The sequence below is a fragment of the Dendrobates tinctorius genome, unplaced genomic scaffold, assembly GCF_039654945.1.
Source record: "Dendrobates tinctorius isolate UK_male_01 unplaced genomic scaffold, ASM3965494v1 ptg000062l, whole genome shotgun sequence".
NCBI lineage: Eukaryota > Metazoa > Chordata > Amphibia > Anura > Dendrobatidae > Dendrobates > Dendrobates tinctorius.
This window is the reverse complement of record NW_027361730.1, coordinates 9,965,211-9,986,351: the sequence shown is the minus strand read 5'-3', so window position 1 is coordinate 9,986,351 and position 21,141 is coordinate 9,965,211. Positions and strand designations below refer to the sequence as shown.

General features: G+C 42.6%; 2 protein-coding genes across 3 annotated transcripts in view; one reads left to right on the top strand and one right to left on the bottom strand.

Moving 5' to 3' along the window:
* The window catches only part of SND1 (staphylococcal nuclease and tudor domain containing 1), a 956,786-nt gene that overhangs the window by 674,738 nt on the left and 260,907 nt on the right, over positions 1 to 21,141 (top strand). The window lies entirely within an intron of this gene.
* Positions 1,550 to 7,385, bottom strand: LRRC4 (leucine rich repeat containing 4). The gene has a single exon (XM_073579242.1). The coding sequence runs from the start codon at positions 5,083 to 5,085 to the stop codon at positions 3,160 to 3,162; it is 1,926 nt and encodes a 641-aa protein (XP_073435343.1). The 5' UTR covers positions 5,086 to 7,385; the 3' UTR covers positions 1,550 to 3,159.

Genomic DNA, 21,141 nt, shown 5'->3' with positions numbered 1-21,141 from the left:
AGTGTTGAGAACACAATATAAGGGTACGTCCACACAGGTTGGAATTGCTGCAGATTTTAACCTTCAGGTAAAATCCACAATGGAATATAGTAGGATTCAAGTGGATGAGATTTCTAAATCCCCATCCACCTACTGTAGACGTCTCCAGCACACATATCTGCACGCCTAGGCACTTTTAAAATCTTCAACATGTGAATTTGTTCATTTGCACCTCAGATTTCTCCTATTTCAATGCATCAGGAGAGAAATCTGCTGTAAATTTGCATCAAAATGTGCATATTATGGTGGAATTGTGTTTGAAAGATCTGTTGTGTGGAACCATAAGATTCTCCTTTATAGGATTTAAAATGAATGGATGTGCCTAATGGCCATTACTAATAGTGTGAACCTAGCTGTGTATGGTGTGTAAATTGTGCATGTTCTCTTTGTGGTACTATCTGACATTGCTTGACTACTGCATGACCTGTCAAAAATGTCATACACATGCTAGAAACCCCTCCACGTGGCCTGCTAAATCTGTAAAGATGTTTACCTTTCCTAGTCCTGGTACTCCATCTTAATTGGGGTCTTCTTGTAGTCTAATTGGAGGTCTTCATTTACAAATCTATTGGAAAAATATTGATTTTCCTTGGGAACATCTTATAGGTAGTAAAGTCTAATTGTTTCCTTTTATGCTTTCTTTCTTTAAACTCCACTTCTTGCTTTGGCTTTAAGCCCCTTCAGACTGGCCTGTGTGAGCCGCATTACTTCATACACTTGAGGACTTTCTCTTTTTAAGAACATAACACTTTTGTATGGTAGATTGATCAGTGTAAGAGTAAAATGTTGATGTCTGTTTTTCATTGTTTTGACTAAAATGCACATTGAAGGCTAGCAGCCCAGTTTACATATTTTCATGTAGCTATACAGTAGGAGAGAGTTTGCCACTTCATGCTTTTACTGCCGATAGTGAGATGTTTAATCAAGCATACTAAATGAGCTAGAGCACTGAAACATTGACACGTTTTTCTCACCCAGGGTTACATTTTTACCCTAACATGCCCTGTGTATACTCTGCATACCATGACTGTATCCTTAAAGGGTTCCAGAATCTCAAAACGCTCCGTTGCCTTTAAGGTGCTGCCAAATATACTGCATTTCACCCTTACAAAATGGAAATTCTTGTGTTTGGCAAACCATCTAGTGTCATCAAATGCATTGTGAGTTGCTGCATTTAACACTCATGTGGCTTCATTATACTATTCGGCAGCATATAACCTAATATGTTGTAAATTGCAAAATTCACAATATACAGAGCTAAAGTCAAGTGCATGAAAAAGGGCACAGCAATTATCGACTGTAGTTACTCAGAGGTGACATCTATTAACAGGAAAGAGGATACCACCCAATGTGGTCGTCAAAAGAACTTAGTATGACCTTGTAGCCCAGGTTAAGGAGAAACTATAAGAATTTTTTACTATTTAATAATGGTTTGTGCTCCATGTCATTATACCATGTAGACATATATTCTGTAATAACTGTCAAAAGTCAGCATACCACAAGTCGGTGATGATCTTTCAGAAACAGATGTTATTATTGTCCATATTCAAGTTTTTCATAAAATTATATTTCATACATTTTAAAGAGCTGCATAGATACATTCAACTCTAACACAGTTATATATGGCATGACATGCCCACATTGCCAGGGTTAATGGGTCTTATAGCCATGCTTCCTCCTTGAAACATTACAGTTTAAGCAATACATTTCTCCCCATGGTGATAGATGAAGATGTTTTTAATCAATGCAGAAAGAGTGAGAGAAGCAAAGTCGTTCTACCCCATTTCCGGTTGCTAGGATTTTTATCTGCAATATTTAAAGCCTCAGTTACGCCCGTACCATGAGAAAAGGCCTGCAGCACCCTGAACAGCAGATTGAAATACAGACCGTTGTTGTTGGAAAAAGCATAACATGGATATAATATCTAAACAAATGTACCTTTTCCCCCACAATATGTACAGCTGCAGTTCCCTTTCTGATCATGCAGTCATTCATCAATTTTCTCGCCATTTGGTGTCATAAGAATAACATGTTTTCCTGCTATGGTCACAGATTGAGATACATTTCATGTTGCATTAAGCTCAGATGTTCTTTGATAATGCAGATTTTGCTTTTGTGGCAGTTAAATGACTACAGAGGCCATATGCTAGAAAAGGTATTGTATTTTTTAAAACCATGCCAAGTTAACCATTTAGAACATCTTAACCGTTTTTTCATTCTGCATAATCGAGCAGGGTGCTGCAGACTGTTAAAAATGGTAATTCCGTTTTAACGCCCAAGTAACCTTTATCTTAGCACAAATTGTTTTCTCATCCACAAACATTAGAAGGCTGACAAAGGGTTAATTAGATCTGCAGGAGTTTGGTGCAGAGTGGAAAGATGCGCCAGCTTTTTAGCATCGTGCATCGTGGCTTTGCCATAGTTGAATATAGCAAAGCAGAACAGACTGCCCTCCACCCTCTATTTTTTGTAATCTTTTTTTCCATAGATGTCTTTACAGTCTTGAATAACCAAAACTAGACACCTCTGATCGTTAAGAAGGAACTTGACGTTCCCCATACCTTTTTATGAAAAATAATCAATATAACTATATACTATAACAAAATAGATTATTTCCCTCCAAAGTCTTCAAAAAATTTCTTTTATTGCATTAATTTTTTTTTAACATTTGGCACAGTACAAATTTGTGGTGCATTTTCCTCTTTTTTAATAAGATAAACCTGGAAAGATTGGTCTGGGACTTCTTAACAAAAGAATTCTCCTTAGAAATGGGGTGTTGCTCGTGTATTTGAGCAGAATTTTTGTTTTGTGTGAAAAACAGCATTCATGGACGTCTCATCATTTTGCTTTCTGATTAATACAGGGCAAAGCCTTGCATTTTAGTCATTATGGCACATTAACAGCATTTCTTATATATTTTACTGCCTAACCATCATAACTCTTCTTAAATAGAACTTACAAGTTAGAAAATATTTTTAAATTTTAATATAATCTGTTTCTGTCATCAGCCCATAGATTTAATATATAAGCATTTACAAGAAAACAAAAGTGTCTCTCTCTCTTTCTGTACAAAAGTTGCTGTCTTTTTGTGCATTCTATTGCATTTTAATTTGAAAAAAGTCATATTTGAGTTTCCTGTACCTTCTCTTTTGTGTGGGTCTGAATTATATAAGGTTCAGAGATGGTTGTAATTGTGGAGTGTAGAGAATTACCGATACTGTTAGCCGTCCAATGGGCCCCATGGTGTGCTGGCTTGTAGGTGTTGTAGTTCATATGGTCGTGAATGGTTGGCAAAACTACTGGCCCCTCACCTGATACTCGAGTTGGACTCCCACTTGGGATGTCCTCATCCACTTGAATTATCTCGACAGTTCGTGCAGCTGCTACAGTGCTTCTTTGTTGATGCCGCTTTCTTAGTTTGTAAAACACAATTAGCATGGCGGCTGCCAAAAGCGTGACTGCCACAAAGCAGCCAATGATTATTTTAGTGGTCTTCATTACCTCATCCAAGCTAGTTTGCGTTTTGTCTCCAGTGTCTAAAGTTGGGACTGCCACCTGTTTTGGCATTTTGGTGGTTTGGATGAGCACTGTGGTGGTAGTGGTAAATGCTGGCTGATACCCAGTGGAAGTGGTTGGCACTGGCTTAATTATCATTGAGATTTCTTCAGGAGCCATATCTGTAGTCTCCACAGTAACGGTAGTAAAGAAGCTGTAGTTGGAAGTGTTGAGCTCTGCAGTACTGACATTGAGATAGGCCGAAGCATTAGAGTTTCCCGCAACATTGGTTACCATGCAAGTGTAGACTCCAGTATCAGTAAGCAATACATGTGAGAAATTTAACGTTCCATCATTAAGTATGGAGATTCGTGGATGGTTGGAAGCGTGGCTCAGCACAGTGCCATTAGGTAGCAGCCACCTTACAGATGACATGGCTGAAGTTCTACATTTGAGTTCTGCCACTCTTCCCTCGGAGATATTTAAATCCCTAGGGGCGTCCATAATAAAAGGGGCTGAGCATTGGAACGATGAGTGGTCCACCTCAACCACGTACTTCCCCTTCATGTGCGGTGGGGAATGACAGCGACCACAGCACGTGGAGTTGGTTGGAATATACTCTCGGAGCCACGAAGAGAGCCAAAGAACATCACAGTCACAGTCCCATGGATTGTGGTGCAAATGCAATTCCACCAAGTATCTCAAATGGGCAAAAAGGTCATGTGGAAGGGAGGATAGGTTGTTATGGGCCAAGTTTAATTCTACTAAAGATGTCAGGTCATCAAAAGCATTGCGCTCTATAATATTTATTTGAGAGTTCATAATCCATAGCTTTTTTAGTGCTCTTAATCCATGGAACGATCCTGGTTTGATTTCAGGAAAGTTGTTGCCAGAGATCTCAAGTTCCTCTAGCCCTATCAAGGGTGTGAGGTTTGGCATGTCTCTAATATTACACATTCCAAGGTTAAGATACTTCAGATTGTACAATCCCTCAAATGCCCCCTCAGAAATGTATTCCAACTTTTTAAGCTCTCCTAGGTCCAGACGCATAAGTGAAGGGACTCTATTGAAAGCATAGGATGGTATGCTCTCAATGGGGTTATTCCTGAGCCATAATTCTCTCAGTTTAGAAAGATACTCAAACGCCCCGCTAGGTATTACAGTCAACCTGTTGTCAAACAATTCCAAAGTGTTGAGGCTAGCCAAACCATTAAAAGCCCCAACCTCTATTTGACGTATTATATTTCTACCAAGTTGTAGAACTTCTAAGTGGTGGAGATGTCTAAAGGTGTCAGCTTGGATCATGTGGATGTTATTTTCCATGAGATTGAGGTACCTTGTGTTAGATGGGATACCTTGGGGTACTTCGGACAGGCCCCGGCGCGTACAAACAACCTTGCTAAACTGATTACTGCAGGAACAAACAGAAGGGCAGTTTTGTTGCCCTGAAAATGCTGCACAGGGGATCCACACTTGCACCATGAGGTAGATTACAGAAAACAGGACGGCCTTCCAGGTATGGTGCACAGTTACCAGCCACAAGAAATTCATGATGTGGCACGTTCATAATTCACCATCGTCTGGGATTTGGCATGGAAACGAGAACTTGGCCCTACCCAGGCTTCAGGAGGCTACAAATTCCCTTTTCCATGTACACACTGGTGGGAGTGGTGGTCAACAAAGGAAGGGGGTGCTATATCATGAAGCAGTTAGCTTTTTCCTTTAGCTAAAAACATCAACTTATAATGTATTGAACAGACAAAAGCAAAATGTTATATACTTAGGTAAACAACATTTCAAATTCCTTACGCCAGTGGCCACCTCCAGGGAGCTGTGTTATCAGTCCTTCCATAAATTCCTTAATTTTAATTATCAGCAAGAATTCCGATTGATGATGGGGTTGATGTAAAATGTTAAAAGACAAAATGGCTCCTTTAGTAAATCCCAACACAAGAGAAGAAAAACAAAAATAACCTTAAGAGAAATGTAACAAGGGAGTGAGGCCCACTTGGCTATGCAGGTGCATCATTCTGTTGCTCCCCCGGGACTGGTGCCTTTTGCAGTTGAGCTATTCGTCCTTGGATTCCACTGCTGTCTCTGCAAGAAGACTGACGATAATCCATTTCTGAGAGAAACTGGAGACCAGGTATCAGTTGGTTTGAAAAGGAGAAGGAAGCAAAGAAGGGTTAACAATCCCAAATATTTGAAACCCTCAGTTGTTTTTTTTTAATCTTCCTCAGTCTAATTTTCCATAGATATTCCTCTGAAACGCAGGCTGTCTGCAGGATTCTGATTTGTAGAAAGAGAAAGGCAGCACATTGCAGGCATTGACTGCTTTTTTCCTCTTCTCTCCTTGCTGGCTTTTTTTCCCCCGAACTAGCTTTGCTTTCCAAGCTGTGGATGCAGCAGCTGCAGCCTGCCTCCTGCACACTTAGCAATAATCCGTCAATAGCTCAAAAGGAGAGCAAGTAAAGGGGGCAGCTCTGTGGAAAGGAGGATAGAAAGTATGCTGGAGAGGAAGCCACACACAAACACACCTCAGTGCTTGAGCCCTTGGTTTGAGATTGGTCCGAAGAAGGGACAGGTTTCACAGCCTTTCTCCTCCTGCCTCGTGGAAATCCCACTGTAGCTCCTTTTGTTGTGAGGTAGTGAGTTGAGGGGTTCTCCTCGTTTTGCCTTGAATGTCTTGCCCAGGGATGACAGCAGGAGAGCAGGCAGCGGTATCAGAGCCCCGTAGCATTTTTCCCTGCTAATAGTCCTCCTCTCTCCCTGCTTGCTTGGTGTTGGAAGCAGCAGCCAACCAGCCAGGCTGCTCTCTCATCCTTTCGTCCTTCAGTCAGAACGTGGATGTACTGCTGACGCATACTGTTCTGAGCTGAACATTAGCGTGATGCAGTGCTCCTATGTATTCACACAGCTCCCTCCCACTCCTCTTTTTTTTTTCTTTCCCTCTAGGGGTTAATGCTCAAAGCTTCCAGCTAAGTTGCATTGGCTGCTTCACATTCCCTTCCCCCTTTATCTCTTCTTTTCTCTTTATCGAAGAGAGGAGTTATTAAAACCGAGCTGGCGGTGTGAGTTTTCCGAGTCCCCGGCTTGCAGCGGCAGACGCTTCCCTGGCTCTCGTTCAGTGCAGTCTGTTAATGATGGCTATCAGGTGCCGGGCTTTTTCCAGTTTTTTTTCCCTCTTCTCTCGTTCTGCGCTCCATCCTTGTCTTAGCCTGCACTGGGATAAATGCAGAAATGAGGTTTCAGCTGCCAGCGGCAGGAAAGATGTGATTGGTTGTTCAGCCCGTGCAGCGTCATCATCGCCAATTGCTGACTTTGCTTCCCTTTGACGGCAGGGGTAATTTTCACCCCCTGGTCCGGTTCCCACCGTTCTACCCCTCTTGCAGCTCACTGTATCACACCCCCAAGTTGAGAGAAACAATCAGAAGCAGCGCGGATTCACCGGCGTGCTGAAAGGGGCGGGGGAGAGTCTTCGGAAGTAGAGGGAATCTTCATGCCTGGTAAAGCTAGTGCTGCACCTTGTCCGAGCGACAATCCACAGTGTTTAACCCTTGTCCTGCAGCCTGGGTGGTGGTAGTGAGTGACATGCAGGATCAGAATTACAGAGCAGAGGAGGCTGGCTTTCAACTGTGTGACCTGTTCCTCCACACACTCATCCAACCAACCTGTGAATCACTCAGGCTTATTGCTGTGGAGCTAGCCTTGAGAAGCTGCATCTTCTCCTATATTACTGTCTCCCCCTATGTGCGCCTGAAAGGAAATGCCTGCTGTACTGCACGCCTCATCAGATGGAGGTGAAACGATCGAGGGGATCAAAGCTGGTCATCGTCGCCTGCCCCTGGCTCATGAGCGCTCTGCAATGCTCCTGTACTCCTCAACTTCACATCGGTAAGTTCCATCGCTTAGTTAGATTGCTCTCACGTTTCTATGCAATAAGTAGTTGTGACGTTTGCCTTCATCCCTTCACATCCCACTGAAGTTTTAGTTGTTTTACACATCTGCAGTATTTTTACAGAGATTTTGTTTATGTTCTTGCTTTCCCAGCAATACATTGATTTTCTTCTTAAATCTGACCTTTGCATTGCCTTTCTAAGGGCTTCTTGCAAGAATTCAGGTGAATACCAAGTACTACTTAACACTTTCTGCCAGATCTCCAGTCATCTGGTGGTAGTTCAAAAGTAGAATCCTGCACCCTTCTCCGTCTCTGTAAGGCTGGGAACCTCCGTGTCTGAAGAAAGTAATTAGATTTTTAGTTTATACTAAACAGAATTTCAAATTTTTTTAGAATATGGGATGGAAAAGTATGCAGCATTCTACCTGTCTCCTTACTAATGGGAACTCTGTATGGACTTTGTGTGGAGCATAAACTTACTAGAGTTCACTTCCGCATCGCTATTACGGCTTCTCCTCCGGTCTGAATGTGTATGCCAAGGGAGCTGGACAAGCCTGCTCTCACCGCAGAATCTGCTCCTGGGGGGCATGGTCACTTTTTATGTGTTTAATATTAAAAAAAATTCCAGCTTTTTAGCTGTCACAGAAATAAACTTTCAGTCGCTATTACGCCATGTAAGCGGCCGATATGAAAGGTGATACATTTAACACTTTCTCCACCAGAGGGACCTGAATGATATTTTTTCTCTATCTCCTGCTGTGATTGCAGATTGTAGTTTAATGTCTTTATTTGTGGAGGGTGATAAGGTTTGTAACAAAACTAATAATATGTGTATATGCAATGTAGATTTATTTTCTATCTTGATTCACTTTGTGGAAGGAGGAGGAGAACATGCTGACTTTTTCTCCTATTTGGAAATATTGTGGATTGAGGCTACACATGACTAGTGCCTTTGTCTAAAAATAATGTGTTGCACTTGTATTTCCTTTTTCATACACCCAGACTGCTTTGAGTCGCATTCTATATAATCATTGCTGTTCACTGGATTTAGACTTGGTAGTTTAGATTGGATCCCACTGCACTATTAAATGATCTAAGTGAACTAATGGATACATTGAGACCCTTTTTTGGACTGAGAAAACAATAGCCATTGAATAGGCAGTAGCTCCGTATACTGTAAAGGCTGGGTAAGCATGTGGTGAATTTTCTGCAGCAAAGCCATTGAATCCTCCTCATGTGGGCAGTAGTCCTATTCTGTAAGCTAGTGTTTAATAGAAGCCATGTTTAATACTGCAAAGGGGAGAATCAGGTTTCCAAGCAAGATGCAGTTGAAAAAGAACTGTAGTCCCCAATCTGACATTTGGTTTACACAATATTACATTTTTAATGGGCATAGGTTTATAAAAATGAAATGGCATTATGATAGTGTTCCTTCACTACCATGATAGAAAACATGACAGTATATAAGTAGACCAATCCCCTGTTGAAGCTGACATCTCAACGCCTACAGATATGTTCCCAGATTATGTAGAACAATAAGCAGTTTAGAATATGCAGATTAATACATCACTAAGTATGTTTTAATGTGGATGGTTTCTCCAAATGTTTTGTTTGAATGGGATTTCCTTTACATTGCAAGGTCCTTATAGTCTGCATTGAACATTGCAGCTTGACCCTGTCTCTCATTCCCTACCATGCATCTATTCAGTATTTTCCTATGAAAGTGTGTGTAGGAAAAGGATCCTTTGGGTTCTCTCGAATGATACAGATTATTGTTGCCATGAACGCCTCCAGTTCACGTAGCTGCTGTTCTATGGAATTTCTTGGAAAGCAGACGATCCTAAAGATGAATTTTCCCTTCCACAAATCTCTTTTATCTGTTCACTTGCAGACGGCCCGGATTTATGTTTGTCCACGCAGGTAAATATAACCATCACACTAGAGTAAAACCGGAAGGGTGATCATTACTTGTAGATGGACCCTGATAAGCCCCTAGGCTATACTACTGAGGATAAAGGTTACTATTTCACAAGGCAGCCAGCAGCAATGAATTATTCCTAATTACTTTCCTTAATCCTGCCTCTTCTGTGAGTAAAGAGAGAAGTCCGAATCATCTGCCATGTAGAGTTATTAATGCCACAGTAACAAGCCACACTTGGGTGCCATTTCTACCCTTGGCAAGTTGCTGCTAAGCAGGGATTGTCTTGGCTGTGCATTACCTCATGCCTGATCTTGAAAGCTTTGAGCAATAATTTTTGTAGCCTGTCTCCTCAGATCTTTGTAGATCTTAGAAAAATGTTACTGTAATGACTGTACCGTACTGTTACTATATAGTTTCCTTTTAAAGGTTACCCAGTTTTTTAACACGTTCTTGGGCCGGTATACAAATTAAATAAGACATCACAGAGAAAAAAAAAAGGGGTTGCTTTAATAGTACTGCATTCCATAAATTTGTGAGCATGGTTTTATCAGAAGCTTAATGTGTAGTTGTTAAAATGCTGGTTTGCTTTACCTACCGACATCTTGTCATTTACCAATTATGTGGAATGGGTAACGGAGGCTGGATCAATTACAGTAGCTCCCGGGAGAGCTTATTATAATTTCTAAAACATTAGCAGATTAGCTGCACCCACTCATTCACCATAGTTGGCGTTCTATCTACCTTTCACTTAATTTGATCAAAGCTTTTAATGGCCAAAATTGCTACACATTTTTTTTGCTTGATTTGACCTTTTTTAAATAACAACAATGCTAGATGATGAAAGGGATTTCTGTGTACTTGCAGGGTTCACATCAATCTACAAAACCTCAAATAGTAAAGCAGAGAATGACCGACACTTTTGTGCGCACAGCTCTAAACAGAGCATTCCATATGTTTGAGGGTAGGCATAGTATAAACTGTCCTGTGGGAAAAATGGTGCAAAATGTTCTATGGGAACACTTGTGCATCACAGTATAACTTTAAGTCAGTTAAACTTTAGGGATATCATTCTGTTCAGTTAGGATGTATAAGTGATGGTGACTCATTTTCATCAACATAAACTTTGGTGCAAATGATAATAGGTTCATTAAAGGGGCAACAGCAGACAAACTCCAAAAGGGGAATGGTTTTGCAGGCGGTGGCCACAGAAAATAACACTTTTAACTATCCTGATTCTTCTCTAGTTTTTCATTTTGCTGGTGTCCTCACCACCACTGGCAGCATTAGATGTGACCTGTAGCCTATTCATTTTGCACAGGTAGTCCAGCTGACACTGGTTTTACTGTGTCTCCAAGCATAGCACACGCGCCGTTACATAAAGAGAGCCAGACACTGGTGTAGAAGGTCATCACTCAATCAGCAGGAATAGTATCCCTTGTGCAAGAAGGAAGAGGAGGCACACTGCCAGAGCCCTGGAAAATGACTTCCAGCGCACCACTGGTGTGAATGTTTGACCAAACTGTCAGAAATACTGTAGATTGTGATCCCTCGCCGGCAGGGTCCTCTCTCATTCTATACCAGTCGTGACTTGTATTGTTTAAGATAACTGTACTTGTATGTATTATGTATACTCCTCCTCACATGTAAAGCGCCTTGGAATAAATGGCGCTAATAAATACTCCATGAGGTTGAGGTGAGGGCCCGAGCTCCTGTAGTGGGACCTGTGCCTACAGCTTATCACCTTCCAGCTCATTTGTCATTTGCCAGAGAGCACCATAACTGGCAGGTTTGCCAAAGGCACCCTGTTTGCTTCACAAATATTTTGGAAGTTTACTCTGTACATATGTGAAAGAGTCTTGATAGGCAAGGTCGGCTCCAGGTTTTTGTAGGCCCCGGGCGAAAGAGTTTCAGTGGGCCCCTTTAACACATACCACAACTCATGATGCACAGATACAGCAGAGAAATTTATTTATTTATTTTACTCATTTATATAGCACCATTAATTACATAAGTGAAATCTGTGGCATTGTACTATACCTACTGTATATTTCTATAACTTCTTACATTACATGAGTGATATCTATTGTAAATTCTACACTAGGTCAGAAACTGAAGGTGAGCTTAATTTTCTCCTCTCCAAATCGCGCCTCACAACCTGTGCACTCGACCCCATCCCATCCCACGTCTTCCCCAACCTCACCACCACTATTATCCCATCCCTAACCCACCTCTTCAGCCTATCACTAACTTCCGGTACCTTCCCTTCTGCTTTCAAACATGCCACAATCACGCATATCTTTAAAAAGCCAACCCTCGACCCAACTGCTATGTCCAGCTATCGCCCAATATCGGTGCTTCCATTTGCTTCCAAACTCCTGGAGCTGCACGTCCATGCTGAACTTTCCTCCCACCTCTCATCTAACTTGCTCTTCGAAAATCTACAATCTGGTTTCCGCCCCATCACTCCACTGAGAAAGCCCTGACCAAACTTACTAATGACCTACTTACAGCCATAGCGAGCGGACAATACTCTATACTCCTGCTTCTAGACCTGTCCTCTGCTTTCGACACAGTTGACCATTGCCTCTTACTACAGCTCCTCTGCTACTTTGGCATCAAAGACCTCGCCCTATCCTGGATCTCCTCATACCTTTCCAATCGCACATTCAGTGTCTCCCACTACCACACTACCTCCTCATCCCACCCTCTCTCTGTTAGATTCCCCCAAGGGTCTGTTCTAGGACCCCTACTCTTCTCAATCTATACACTTGGCCTGGGCCAACTCGTAAAGTCCCATGAATTCCAGTACCACCTTTATGCTGATGACTCTCAGATCTACCTCTCTGGCCCAGACGTCACTTCTCTGCTGTCCAGAATCCTGGAGTGTCTTATCAGCCATATCCTCCTCTTTCTCCTCTCACTTCCTCAAACTCAATGTGGACAAATCTGAACTCGTCATCTTTCCCCCATCTCACAGATCTTTCTTACCTGACCTATCTATCACAAATAACGACATCACGCTTTCCCCTGTACCAGAAGTCCCCTGCCTCGGAGCAACCCTTGACTACCCTGTCTTTTAAACCGCACATTCAATCTCTCGCCACCTCCTGTCACCTCCAGCTCAAAAATATCTCCAGAATCCATCTTTTCCTCAACTCTCAATCTGTTAAAATGCTTGTGCATGCTCTCATCATCTCCCGCCTAGACTACTGCAACATCCTTTTCTGTGGCCTCCCTGCTAACACGCTTGCACCTTTTTAGTCCATTCTTAACTCTGCTGCCCGACTAATTCATCTCTCTCCTTGCTACGCCTCCGCTTCTCCCCTCTACAAATCTCTTCACTGGCTCCCATTCCCTCAGCGTATCCAGTTCAATTTACGAATACTGACCTACAAGGCCATCTATAACCTGTCTCACCATATGTCTCTGAACTAATCTCCCAATACCTTCTCTAATGTAATCTCCGGTCCTCCCAAGACCTCCTTCTCTCCTCCACACTTATTTGCTTCTCACCCAACCGCCTCCAAGACTTCTCCCGTATATCCCCCATCCTCTGGAATTCTTTGCCCCAACACGTCCGACTATCAACCACATTCAGATCCTTCAGTTGGAACGTGAAAACCCACCTCTTCAGGAAAGCTTACAGCCTGGAATGACCCCGCTACTTCCTCACCACTACTGAAGATATCGCCTCAACCAACACCGGAACTGCTGCAACCCCCGAAATTACTGTCTCTTTCCCCACCATCCTGTAGAATGTAAGCTGAAAGGTCAGGGTCCTCTCAACTCAATATCAGTTTGTCATTGTTTGTTTACTGTAAGTGATAACTGTAATTTGTATGTAATCCCTTCTCATGTACAGCACCATGGAATCAATGTGGCTATATAAATAATAATAACCGGACAGTATAGTCCTCCATACAGTATTATGGACACTCCATAGTGCTCCATACAGAATAATGAGCCCCATGTGTTGCTCCATATAGTATTATAGGTACCACATAGTGCTCCATACAGAATAATAAGCCCCATCTATTGCTCCATAAAGAATAATGAGCCCCATATATTGCTCCATAAAGAATAATGAGCCCCGTATATTGCTCCATACATAATAATGAGCCCCATATATTGCTCCATAAAGAATAATGAACCCCATATATTGCTCCATAAAGAAAAATGAGCCCCATATATTGATTCATATAGAATAATAAGCCACATATATTGCCCCATATATTCCATACTGTATAATGAGCCCCATATATTATTCCATACAGTATGAGCCACATTTATTGCTCCATACAGTATAATGAGCCACATATATTGCTTCATATAGAATAATGACCCCCATATATTGCTACATACAGAATAATGGGCTACATATATTGTTCCTTACAGTATTATGGGCACCACATAATGCTCCATTCAGAATAATGAGCCCCATATATTGCTCCATACAGAATAATGAGCCCCATATATTGCTCTATACAGAATAATGAGCCCCACAGTGTTCCATACAGTATAATGAGCCACATATATTGCTTCGTATAGAATAATGAGCCCCGTATATTGCTACATACAGTATAATTAAGGGGCCTTTACACATAGCGATATCGCTAAAGCGTCACCGTTTTTGTGACGCAGCAGCGATATCGCTATGTGTGATACCGCCGACCGGCTCCCCCGCTGTCTGTTGCTGATCGCGCAGCTCCATTTCTCGTTGGGCGCTTCCTGCTGGCACCGACGAGCGACACGTGGACGCGGGCGGGAGGACATCAGGATCGCCGCGTCTGAAAGGTAAGTAACGACCACTGCTACATCGCTGTGAGATCTGCCTGTGTGGCAGCTCACTAGCGACCATTTAGCGATGCACCAGCGATCCTGACCGGGTCGTATCGTCGGGATCGCTGGTGCATCGCTAAATGTAAAGGGGCCTTTAGCCACATATATCGTTCCTTACAGTATTATGGGCACCACATAGTGCTCCATACAGAATAATGAGCCCCATATATTGCTTCATACAGAATGGACCCCATATAATGCTCCATACTATGAGACCCATATCTTGCGCCATACTGTATATTATGCCCCATATAATGTTCATTAAATTATATGATGAGCTCCATATAAATCCTCCAGTATATGATTGGCCCCATATATTGCTTCATATATAATGGGCCCCATATAATGCTTCATACAGTACAGGATGGGCCCCATAAAGTATGAGCCCATATAATGCTCCATACAGTATAGGATGGGCCCCATAAAGTATGAGCCCCATATATTGCTCCATACATTACGAGTCCAATATAATGCTCTGTACGGTGTTTGATGGGCCCCAGTATTGCCTCATATAATACTCCATACAGAATAGGTCCCATATAATGTTCCATACAGAATAGAATGGGCCCCATAAAGTATAATGAGCCCCATATATTGCTCCATACAGTATATTATGCTCCATACAGAATAAGCCCCATATGATGCTTTATATACAGTTGTGGCCAAAAGTATTGACACCCCTGCAATTCTGTCAGATAATACTCAGTTTCTTCCTGAAAATGAATGCAATCACAAATTCTTTGGTATTATTATCTTCATTTAATTTGTCTTAAATGAAAAAACGCAAAACATTGATCATTTCACACAAAACTCCAAAAATGGACCAGACAAAAGTATTGGCACCCTCAGCCTAATACTTGGTTGCACAACCTTTAGCCAAATTAACTGCAACCAACCGCTTCCGGTGACCATCAATGAGTTTCTTACAATGCTCTGCTGGAATTTTAGACCATTCTTCTTTAGCAAACTGCTCCAGGTCCCTGATATTTGAAGGGTGCCTTCTCCAAACTGCCATTTTTAGATCTCTCCACAGGTGTTCTATGGGATTCAGGTCTGGACTCATTGCTGGCCACCTTAGAAGTCTCCAGTGCTTTCTCTCAAACCATTTTCTAGTGCTTTTTGAAGTGTGTTTTGGGTCATTGTCCTGCTGGAAGACCCATGACCACTGAGGGAGATCCAGCTTTCTCACACTGGGCCCTACATTATGCTGCAAAATTTGTTGGTAGTCTTCAGACTTCATAATGCCATGCACACGGTCAAGCAGTCCAGTGCCAGAGGCAGCAAAGCAACCCCAAAACATCAGGGAACCTCCGCCATGTTTGACTGTAGGGACCGTGTTTTTTTCTTTGAATGCCTCTTTTTTTCTCCTGTAAACTCTATGTTGATGCCTTTGCCGAAAAAGCTCTACTTTTGTCTCATCTGACCAGAGAACATTCTTCCAAAACGTTTTAGGCTTTTTCAGGAAAGCTTTGGCAAACCCCAGCCTGGCTTTTTTATGTCTCAGGGTAAGAACTGGGGTCTTCCAGGGTCTCCTACCATACAGTCCCTTTTCATTCAGATGCCGACGGATAGTACGGGTTGACACTGTTGTACCCTCGGACTGCAGGGCAGCTTAAACTTGTTTGGATATTAGTCGAGGTTCTTTATCCAACATCCGCACAATCTTGCGTTGAAATCTCTTGTCAATTTTTCTTTTCCGTCCATATCTAGGGAGGTTAGCCACAGTGCCATGGGCTTTAAACTTCTTGATGACACTGCGCACGGTAGACACAGGAACATTCAGGTCTTTGGAGATGGACTTGTAGCCTTGAGATTGCTCATGCTTCCTCACAATTTGGTTTCTCAAGTCCTAAGACAGTTCTTTGGTCTTCTTTCTTTTCTCCATGCTGAATGTGGTACACACAAGGACACAGGACAGAGGTTGAGTCAGCTTTAATCCATGTCAACTGGCTGCAAGTGTGATTTAGTTATTGCCAACACCTGTTAGGTGCCACAGGTAAGTTACAGGTGCTGTTAATTACACAAATTAGAGAAACATCACATGATTTTTCGAACAGTGCCAATACTTTTGTCCACCCTCTTTTTTTATGTTTGGTGTGGAATTATATCCAATTTGGCTTTAGGACAATTCTTTTTGTGTATTTTTCATTTAAGACAAATTAAATGAAGACAATAATAACAAAGAATTTGTGTTTGCAATCATTTTCAGGAAGAAACTGAGTATTATCTGACAGAATTGCAGGGGTGTCAATACTTTTGGCCACAACTGTATAATGGGCCCCATATATGATGTTCCAGTATATAATGGGCCCCATATATGAGGCTCCAGTATATAATGAGCCCCATATATGATGCTCTAGTACATAATGCTTCATATATAATGGGGCCCATATATGATGCTCCAGTGTATAATGGGCCCAATACATGATGCTCCAGTGTATGATGGGCCCCATATATGATGCTCCAGTGTATGATGGACTCATATAATGCTCCATGCCACTCGTGGGAGCCGGCATTGGCACAGGCAGCAGGCCCCCATAGCGCGCCGGTATCCCCAATGGCAAGTTGGCCTCCTCAGGGCCCCTGCACTACTGTACTTACCCGGGTGCTGACACCGGCCCTGTTGAGAAGCCATGGTTAAAGTTATGCTGCCTGCAGCATCATCCAGCATGAATGGGGTCTGGTGGTGGGTCAGTGATGGTCTTGAGATGAATATCCATGTAGGGTCGCACACCTTCATGTGGATAGCCAGTGATACCCTAACCGCTGATGAATACTGTATGAAATCTTAAAAGTCATTGTCAGACCTTACATTGCGCAGTGGGATCTGGATTTCTTCTGGTGAAGTACAAGCCGAATCTCATGTGGATAGAGTATTCAGTCAGTTCCTGGATGATGAATACACTGATTCCATTGACTGTCCCTCACGTTTCCCAAACCTGCATCCAATTGAGAAACTTTGGGACACTAAATAATGCCGCAAATTGTCCAGGAGCTCACTGATTCCGTGATTTACCAAGACGCCACTCTTTTCAGGAGCATCAATCAGGCATTGCTGAGAGCGCACGTAGGCAACTAAGTTACATTATGAGTAGTTGTGATAAAATTCCAGCAAAATGGACCCACCTGTGATTTCAAATTTTTTTTAATTATTAGAAATCCAGCTATAGATCATAAGTTTGGTTTCCATTGATATGTCATCATGTTCTCAACTAATTACACACTTTTTATTAATAATGATTTTCAATCTTTCTTTTTCTTGTTATCCAATGCATGTTTTAAGTGTTCTGTTTAAGTAGAGTATGAAATTAAAAACAGCTGGCATGAAAGTCTTGGCAAGATAAAAAAAAAAACTTGGGAGGACAAATCTTCAGGTAAAGATATAATAAAACTCACTGTTATTGAACAATAATTAGAAAATATAGATGTAATAAACAATTATTGAATAGAAGACACCTGGCATACATATTTCAAGTGCATACAGTCATGGCCAAAAGTTTTGAGAATGACACAAATATTAATTTTTACAAAGTCTACTGCTTCATTTTTTCTAATGGCAATTTGCATATACTCCAGAATGTTATAAAGAGTGATCAGCTTAACAGCAATTACTTGCAAAGTCAATATTTGCCTAGAAAATTAACTTTATCCCCCAAAACACATTTCAACATCATTGCAGCCCTGCCTTAAAAGGACCAGCTAACATCGTTTCAGTGATTGCTCCATTAACACAGGTGTGGGTGTTGATGAGGACAGGGCTGGAGATCAATCTGTCATGATTAAGTAAGAATGACACCACTGGACACTTTAAAAGGAGGCTGGTGCTTGGCATCATTGTTTCTCTTCTGTTAACCATGGTTATCTCTAAAGAAACACATGCAGTCATCATTGCACTGCACAAAAATGGCCTAACAGGGAAGAGTATCGCAGCTAGAAAGATTGCACCTCAGTCAGCAATCTATCGCATCATCAAGAACTTCAAGGAGAGAGGTTCCCTTGTTGCCAAAAAGGCTCCAGGGCGCCCAAGAAAGAACAGCAAGCGCCAGGACCGTCTCTTAAAAGTGTTTCAGCTGCGGGATCGGGCTACCAGCAGTGCAGAGTTTGCTCAGGAATGGCAGCAGGCAGGTGTGAGTGCATCTGCACGCACTGTGAGGCGGAGACTCTTGGAGCAAGGCCTGGTCTCAAGGAGGGCAGCAAAGAAGCCACTTCTCTCCAGGAAAAACATCATGGACAGACTGATATTCTGCAAGAGGTACAGGGAGTGGACTGCTGAGGACTGGGGTAAAGTCATTTTCTCTGATGAATCCCCTTTTCGATTGTTTGGGACATCTGGAAAACTGCTTATTCGGAGAAGACCAGGTGAGCGCTACCACCAGTCTTGTCTCATGCCAACTGTCAAGCATCCTGAAACCATTCATGTGTGGGGTTGCTTCTCAGCCAAGGGAATGGGCTCTCTCTCAGTCTTGCCTAAAAACACAGCCATGAATAAAGAATGGTACCAGAATGACCCCCAAGAGCAACTTCTCCCAACCGTCCAAGAGCAGTTTGGCGATCAACAATGCCTTTTTCAACATGATGGAGCACCTTGCCATAAAGCAAAGGTGATAACTAAATGGCTCAGGGAACAAAACATAGAGATTTTGGGACCATGGCCTGGAAACTCCCCAGATCTTAATCCCATTGAGAACTTGTGGTCAATCATCAAGAGACGGGTGAACAAACAAAAACCTTCAAATTCAGACAAAATAAAAGCATTGATTTTGCAAGAATGGACTGCTATCAGTCAGGATTTGATCCAGAAGTTGATTGAGAGCATGCCAGGGAGAATTGCTGAGGTCCTGAAGAAGAAGGGTCAACAGTGCAAATATTGACTTGCTGCATTAACTCATTCTAACTGTCAATATAACCTTTTGCTACTCATAATATGATTGCAATTATATTTCTGTATGTGATAAAAACATCTGACAAACACACATAAAAACCAGAGGCCAGCAGATCATGTGAAAATATAATATTTGTGTCATTCTCAAAACTTTTGGCCATGACTGTACAGGGTTCTTAAACGAGAGGAAAAAAATAATTTTGCCCTCACTGACTATAACAAACACATGGGCCATGCACACAGCAAACAAGTCTGTATGACAGTGTTCACACCACCAAATGAAGTGAGAACTATTGACTGTACACTGTAAAACAAACAAGCAAAAATGAAGGTGGAGGCAAAGAATTGTGTACCACGACATATTTGCACAATAGTTTATAACTTTATCCTCTTTTCTAAAGCTCTTTTTAATTTTTACAAAAATTGCTGTGACTTAGTGGGAGGAGGGAGTGTCTTCATGGCCTGGAAATTTACTGTGAATTATGACAGAAATATGCCTAAGGTATAGTGCAAACCTACACCAGTTCAAAACGGACATAGAAATGACTTTCTGCTGCATGTATGACTAGTGATAATCTCTAATAAGGTACATCTTAGGGTAGATGCATACGTTCAGTATTTGCAGCCGGAAAATGTGCTACAAATATTGGAGTCGTGTTGTCAGGGAAAATGCTGCCTGAAATATGCACGTTTTTGCCTTGTTTTTCCCCATTCAATTCAAAGGATAAAAACCACTGAAAGAACTGACACCTTGCAGATGTGAAACTGCTTCAAATCTGCAAGGTAAAAATTATTATAAATCTCATTCAGTTTGCTAGTGCAGTAAAATACGTGGGGAAAAACACAGCTTGTGAACTTTCCCTTGATCCAACTAATTTCATATTGGGACAGGTTCATGAAACACATTTTTCTCTTGAGTTTTACTATTTGGGGCTAACTTTCTACATCAGGGGTGGGGAACCTCTGGCCGATGATAACCTTTTCTTGTTGTCAATTCCCGGGGACCGCAGTGCTCCGCCCTGCAGCTGCATTCTACCAGCCCTGTAAAACCCCCTTGCACTATGAGCATGCGCATGCAGCATTCACTATGGAACACTGCATGCCATGCATCAAAGGATTACATATTGGCCAGCATCAGAACGTACTGTGTGGGTGGAGTTAGTCCTCGAAGCGCTACTTTTTAATCGATGAAGACAGAAGCAGCATCCCCCGTGTCTACTGTGAATTGCTTCAGTCCCAATGTGTTCTGTTATGTTCTCCAGCTCCAATGTCTCCTGCTATGTGCCCCAGTCCCAATGTCACCTGTGATGTATATGCTCCATCATCTCCTGTGATTTATATGCTCCAGCCCAAGTGTCTCCTGTGATGTGTATGCTCCAGCCCCAGTGTCTCCTGTATTGTATATGCTGCAGTGTCTCCTGTGTGATGTGTATGCACCTGCCCCAGTGCATCCTGTGTGATGTATATGCACCTGCCTCATCGTCTGCTGTGTGATATACATGCTGCGGTCCCAACGTTTCCTGTGTGATGTATATGCGCTAGCCCCAGCATCTCCTATGTGAGTAATATGCTTCAACCCCATCGTCTCCTATACGATGTGCAATTGCGTCTCACTAAATTAGAACATCATCAAAAAGTTAATTTTTGTTCAGTCGCCATGACAGCACCACGAGAGAGGGGATCCGCCCTTCGGGGACAGGAAACCTACAGACATAAAAAAGGGCGGCCCTCTCTCCAGCCTCAGTTTGGTTTCCTGTCCCTGACAGGGGATCCCTTCAGACATACCTTCAGGACTCCGGATGAAGCCCATGCCTGGCGGCCGACTCAGGTAGCGGGGGTCCCCTGCCTCGGCCTGTCCAGAGCAGTGGAAGCGCCGCACGGCAGGGGGACTGTTGGTGCAGGCGGAAGTGGCCTCCAGGGGGAGAGCCTACTTCAGGAGGCCCAACACTGGTACCGGGTGAGTAGGCCCGGTCTTTCCCCTCCTCGTCCAGTCCCTGGGGGGGGCAGCGTTTTTTTCCATTGGCGGGGGGGCGCTGGCCCGGGGACGTCCGCGGCGTTGCCGGGCGT